Source organism: Pagrus pagrus, assembly GCF_965226575.1.
Source record: "Pagrus pagrus genome assembly, chromosome: 3".
Lineage (NCBI taxonomy): Eukaryota > Metazoa > Chordata > Actinopteri > Spariformes > Sparidae > Pagrus > Pagrus pagrus.
The window spans coordinates 5,434,348-5,441,351 of record NC_140187.1 but is presented as its reverse complement, the minus strand read 5'-3'; the positions used below and the strand labels follow the sequence as shown (position 1 = coordinate 5,441,351).

The following is a 7,004-nucleotide window of genomic DNA, read 5'->3' as shown; positions in this document are numbered from 1 at the left end:
GTGAGATGCCGGTGAATCAGATGTGTGTGTGTGTGTGTGTGTGTGTGTGATTCATAGCCTGCTGGTACCTTTATGGTACAGCACAACTGCTTGACTTGTATTTTTAAATAATGGTTTTATAGATATGGTTTCAAAACTCTGTGTTTTACTAAAAGTAGGGATACCATCAAATATTAGTATTATTATTTATACCAGCGAGGCTGACCAGATGAGAACGGGTCACTTGTTCATGGTGGCAATAAAACACTACAACACAAGAGTCAAAACTTAACGCTAAAATATTTTTTATCCATGAGTTCAGTTCTCTGTCATTAGGGGAAACAAACTCAATGACTGTGTTTTACGTAGGCACAATAGTTGGTTTAATTTCATGTAGGACACAAACTGCTGTAGCCAATCCAGAGCCGACACTGTTTAACAACACTCAGTATAAAACTCTGGTTCAGTCTATTGTTTTCTGGGATGTCTTGTCACCGTATGAGCAGCTGGTGTGTAGTGGAGATCAACATGAAGGCAGAGTTCACAGATGTTTGGATGTGTGGTCCGAGAAAGGGCACCAGAAGTATGGGGGGGGGGGGAGACAGAGACCATTGGCCCCTCACTTTACGCCCCTGGCCCACATTCATGTGTTCAAGTGTCACGATATGAGATTTTCGCTGGACGATTACTGTGTCCAAAATGATTCACGATAACGATATTATCGCGATATCTATCGAAATTTTGTCTGTTTTTTGTGGGGAGGTGGAGAGACAGTCTGTGTTGTTTCAACATGATTTTGCGCTGCATGCCACACACCACACCTGCACACCAGCGAGGGAACAACTAACTGTTACTGCAGCTCCTTCTTCTTCTTCTCTCTGTAGTCTGGCAGTTAGCAACAAGCATTAAGGCACATTACTGCCACCCGCTATGACAAAGTGAGACCGGAAAGAAGCAAGAAATGATTTAAGAGGCGCTGGATTATTTACACCATATTATTTTAATGTTTTAATATCACGATTATTGGCAAATGCCAGTTATTGGCGACGCCCAATGTCAAGATAAGATTGATTATAAGATGACCATGTTAGAATGGTTGGATCTCCGCAAGACAGTCTCATTATTATTATTATTATTATTATTATTATTATTATTATTATTATTATTATCATTATGGTCAAATTAAATCTTGATCTGAAAAGTAACTATATGTGTAAAAATAAATGTGGTGGAGTAAAAAGTACAATATTTTATTATTTTACTCAACTTCTATACTAGTTACCAGTACTAGGCTTCATAAAATAATAAATGTATGTATGGTCTTCTACACAGAAAACAGTAATATGTCAGTAATATATGAACATTTAAAGACTGATACCATAAAATAAGCTACAGTCTTCTCTTATATTACTTTCTGTTGTCCCTTCATTGATTATTTTCCTTTATTTATTGAGGACGATGCAGAGCGGAGGGATTGTGAAGACATGAGCACATCGAGCAGACGTCGATGGAGTCCTCTTTTAACGCCGTAGAGCTCCGGGAGCTGAGGGGCGGAGGAGGCCGAAGAGGTGTGTCTCCGCCGCCGCCCTCCACGCCCTGGATAGCGGCCACAGCGGGCTGCGCCGTCCGGGGCTTCGAGAACGCCTCGTACCAGCAGGACGACGAGCACGACCACCAGCACCAGCAGCAGCAGCAGCAGCAGCAGCAGGGGGCGACGGTGTCGGCAGGATGTCCGCCCTCAACTTCAGGCAATGACAAGGTGAGTTATGTCTTGTTTGGTGGTTATTACTTCTGTTTTAAGCTTTTTGGTTCCGTTCCCTCCATTTTGTTGTAACGATTTTGTAGCAACGTTAGCTTGTAGCCTCGTTTTAGACTTCCATGATTCAGATAGTGTTCTCCATGCAAAGGAGAAAAAAAAACAGCTTTATTTATTTTACCTGTTTTCCAGCAGTTGGTTTGGATCTTTAGAGATGTTTTTTGTGATACCATAGACGTCTTCTCTTTGTCCTGAGTGATAAAATGTCCGCCAGAGAAGAAACAAACTAAGGTTTAAATTTACAGAAGGGGGGCTAACATTAGCTTTTAACTGCTAGAGATTTAATTTACGCTCCAAAAACCACAGTGGTGTTCATCTGTGAAGATTATCTTACTGAACAAAACATTTAAGTATCTTAACTAGTGTGTGACACGGAGATTATTTCCTGCATTAATCCAAAATCCAATTCAAAACTGCCATAGTCTTTTTGTTGAGGGAACCAGGGTGATGCTAACTCCCTGGTTAGCCTACAAAACACGTCAGTGCTACACCACTGACCACTCTACGGGCAGTTTTAACCATAGCATCAGCACTACATGAGGAGTAGCTGGTGAAATGAATTAAAACGTGGGTTTAGTTAAGTGGCTAAATACTTAAAAAGCTGTGAAGTCAAGCTTTTTTGGCTTCAAAACACCACTGAGCATCTTTCATAGGAATGAGCAGGCTCCACCTCCAACACTGTGTGCAGTCATAAACCGTCTTTGAATAGACAGCATCCCAAATGCCTTCTTTATTTACGTGCCACCACCGGATGTTGATAACGCGTCATCACTGTACACGTACCCTTTGCACACAACAGCCTGATCTTAGCGGGTTTAAGTGAGAGTTTTGACCAGTGGAAAAGGGGTGTTGTGTTATGATTCACTCTCAGTTGAAATGTTTCGCTTCCTGTGCCCTCAGTTCAGATTTATGTTTGCTCAAAACGTGCTCTGTACTCTGTCTGGTTGTGGTGCTTCACATTTCCGCTCTTGATAAACTGTTATGATTCAGATATGAGTCACACTAATTTTGCACTGCCCATGGGAAGAATAAACAGAGTCCATTCTTGATCAGAGCTGTTTTTGCTGTGTATTTCCTCTGAACGTTGTCTCTCCTGTCTCTCGTCTGTGTATCTGTCTGACTCAAATCACAACGCTCAACACAACACACAGATTTGATTGGCTGAGTAGATTCACATCAGTAATTCACAACGCATGCAACTGGTCTGTGAGGTTCCCGGACATCTCGTCCTGTAAAGTCTAGAGAAGCTGCAATGTTTTCATTTATAACGCTCCGTCAAAATGTAAAAATGTTCAATAATTTATCTCACTTACTGGCTGTACACATTCTGAAGTGTCCTGATACAGAAAATAAGATAGTTGTTGGGGAAAAGCCCAGTAATGGAAAGCAACTACATTTACTAAACACCAACTTAAGAACAACTTTTGGTACTTTAAGTATATTTTGATATATCAGTGCTTCATGATGTATTAAAACTTTAACATTAGTATTGTTTTGAGCTTACAATGCCACTTGTTTTAATGGATTAAACTCACATTTTCTACGTCAAGATTTGTTGCGGGACGTAGTGTGTGTTGCTGTTAACATGCAGAAAAATTCCTTTTTTACCTCAACATACATTAAAACACCCAAAGCCACCACTAGCAAGAGTTATTATAATTATTTCTTTTTTCACGCAAAGACTGCAAAAACAAAACATGACGTCTCTCCATGACTTTTGCACAATAAACAGTCCAAAATCCTAAGTACAAGCTCAGGCTGAATCTGTAGATAAACAAAGCATGATGGACAAGATAAACGGGATGGGAGCAGATTGTGGAGCTAACGTGTCGCTGAAAAGCTCTCAGGACCCGAATCGATTCGGAGTCTTTTCTCCACCAAAGTGGCGATTTACAGCCGAAGAGGAGGACATTAAAAGGTTACACAGGGATGTCATTACATGTCAGAGGAGTCCGGTTACACAATGAGAGATTAATATCAAACCATGACAGAACGGTCCGAATGTCTGCTTTATTATTCCTTCTGGTCTTTTAATCCTTTTATTCGTTCTCATTCTTTTTCTCTTTATTTAATTCTCATGTGATTTCATCTCTTTGTCGTCTTGTTGTTGCTTTTATTCGTTTTATTTGTATTTAATTGCTTTTATCTGATGTTTTTTTTTTTATTTAATTCATTTTTTTTTTTACTTCTCTGGCTCGTTTGTGTTTGGCTTTCATTCTGTTATATTGTCTTCCTGAGTTTCCTACTTTTGCTTTGTCTGTCAAAGCACTGTGTAAACTTCTGGTCATGATTTATTTTTCAAACCTTTTTTTCTGTTCGCATGTTTTGTATTTGTGGGCCAGATTGTTGGCCTGATGCCGCCTCACATGCTTACATTTGTATTATTTTTCTTGCTTGTATGCTGCTCTCTTTTCTGTCTTTACCTTTGCCCTCTTTACTTTATTTTTTCCAGGGCGAGCAGCGGCATCAGGAGCTCTCTCCACGCTCGTACGATGAGGAGGAAGGAGGTGGAGGGCAGGAGGACGGCCAGGACTTCACTGAGTTCAACCCAGCCGACGACCACTCTGCAGACTATGGCTTCATCTTCGCCCTGGTGTTTCTGGTGAGCGGGATCGTCCTGGTGGTCATCGCCTACACCATCCCACGAGAGGCCAAAGTTGACCCGGACTCCGTGTCGGCCCGCCAGATGGAGAAGCTGGAGATGTACTACGCCCAGCTGGGCTCCCACCTGGACAAGTGCATCATCGCGGGCCTGGGCCTGCTGACCCTAGGGGGGATGTTCCTGTCTGTGCTGCTCATGGTGTCCATCTGCCGGGGTGAAATGTACCGACGCAGGGCGGCATTTGTTCGACCCAAGAGGACTTACGGCTCCATCAACCTGAGGATGAAGCAGCTGGCAACTGGAGAGGCAGGAGGAGGAGGCGAGGGCGAGGACGGAGGTGAGGAGTTTTTGGTGGAACATGCCGTCACGCGGAATAATATACAGCCAGATCCAAGTCGGGACTCCAAATCAGAACCAGGACCAAGCAGGCATCCTCCTCCAGCCGCTTCCTCCTCCTCTTCTTCGGCTGCTGCACATGGAGTCGACTAGTTCTTTACTTCCACTCTGCAGCTGTTTTGCCTTCCTCTGAGCGAGCAGAATAGGGGTTGCAAAATGGTGCAGGACCCCATTTGTGCTGACAGGAGAAGCACGTGTTGAGCACAAGGCTCTCTGCTGGAGCGTCCCAGCTTTAACCCAAACCCAGATGACGGGATATTTATTCTAGCCAATCATAAGGGATGTATTACTTAACAAAAGAGGGCTCGATCTGGCAGAAGAAGAGAGGTAAGCCTTTGCCAGTGTGGGAAAGAGCACATATGGCGATGAGTGGTTGTAAAGATTACAGTTCATATATAAATCCTTGTATGTTAATCAGAGACTGAGTTTTACAAGAAAAAGAAAGCACATTGTGTCCGACAGCCTGGGAGAAAGTAAGATTACTTTATTTATGAAGTCCAGTGTTGATACTCGACCATCAGCTGACCAAAAGAGGTTCGACATTTAAACACCAATCACAAGATTCACCTCAACACAGACATTAAATATCTGACTTGTCTGCACTCGTTGGACGGGAGTGTCTTACTGGACTGTCTAAATAAAGTATAATGGAAAGCGTGATGCTAGCTCTCGCACAAATAAACAGAGGCAACATTTTTGAAAGTAATATTTCACTCTGGTGTGACATTTACACCCACCACCAGCATCAGCAACAAATGGACGATAAAAGAATAGAAGATAAACTGTAAAATAATCCTAAAACTGAACCCAAACTGTGTCACCATCGGGTTGCACAATGACCCTTAAAGGATGAAAACGGATGTTTTATGTCCCGACAGACATGAAACTTGATATGAACTCGAAATATAGATTTTTTTCAAGAAAACTAATACAGTAGAATTTAATACTGCTGATAAACAAATGTCACAATACACCTGTAAGCCGGTATACTGCTGCAACCCTTCGCCACACACCCTGAGCAACCTGCAGGAAACAAAACAAAAACGGGCGCTCAAGTTAAACCTGCATTAAGCAATTTTTTCTTAAGCATTAAAATTACTTTGTGTCATGAAAAAGAACCGTACATGAAACACGAATCCCATTGTTTTGGTTCCCTGGCTGCAGACAGACTGAAGGTTCTCATCTGGTTCTCCGTGCAGCCTTTATAAGTATTATGTAATAATACTTATAAAGCTACAAAGAAGCTAAATCGAAAAATCACCAGTTGATGCTACGTGCTAATTTGCAAACGTGTGACATCTTTGTTCACCTATTGTGTCTCGGTAAGACATTTTCTGTCAAGACATTTATAAAACTGACACAAACTTTGCCATAACTACAGCCCAACAGATTGATTGGCCAGTATGAAACGGTTTATGTCACACAAAACAGATAATATCAGCAGATCGGAGCCATCAGATATTGATATTTGGCCATAAAATCGAGAATCAGTCGCCCTCTAACCAACAATGCTGCACCAAAATAAAATATTAGAGATAAGTGAAACACATGCACAGTTTATTTTTTTTTTGTGGGTTCACTGTGCGATTGATTCAACATACTGCAGATTTCTTACACTCAAAAAATAGCTAAGCTCTGTTCTGAAAAATAGTCACTAAAAAGGTCTTTATCTAGTGAAACAGTTGCTGTAAGGTTATGTTTTTGGAGCCATTACGCCCCCTTTTTGTGAAAAATTGCTTAATGCAGCTTTAACATTTGCATTTTAAAGTGGTAAGATGTTTTTTCCTGAAATTACCTGATGAGTGCATCAACATGATCAGATTTAATTCACCCAACGGGACGAAGGTGCCTGATGAAATCAGACTAAACACAGTAATAGAGAGGTTGGAGGGGATGATGACAGGAGAGAGGTGTTAGACTGAGTGACTGATGTGAGTCGCTGTTAAGAGGCTGACACACGTTACCCAGAAAGCATTGCATCGGCAGTCCAAGAGCTCTTCTACACCCTTACCTGATTTGCTGCTGTTAGTCAGTAATCATTTCTATCCTCCACTCGAGGTTATTCTGTATTTTTTCCTCTCCAACACATTTGGGATGACAAAGATTTTGACGCTGCGTCTTCGCTGCAAAAATTGATTCTCTTTTTCATCACAGTGGAATCTAGAAGAGACTGACGGTGTATTCATCACAGGAACGTCTCAACATGCAGGA

The 7,004-nt window shown here is 41.7% G+C and overlaps 1 protein-coding gene across 1 annotated transcript in view; it reads left to right on the top strand.

Annotated features, from left to right (window-relative positions):
* Positions 1-5,913, top strand: part of tmem74b (transmembrane protein 74B) — a 7,193-nt gene extending 1,280 nt beyond the window's left edge. Inside the window, exons 2-3 of the mRNA XM_084348640.1 lie at positions 1,434-1,738; positions 4,248-5,913. Coding sequence (XP_084204766.1) covers positions 1,487-1,738; positions 4,248-4,886 — 891 coding nt within the window. The 5' untranslated portion in view covers positions 1,434-1,486 and the 3' untranslated portion in view covers positions 4,887-5,913. The remainder of the gene's footprint in view (positions 1-1,433; positions 1,739-4,247) is intronic.
* Positions 5,914-7,004: the final 1,091 nt, after the last annotated feature.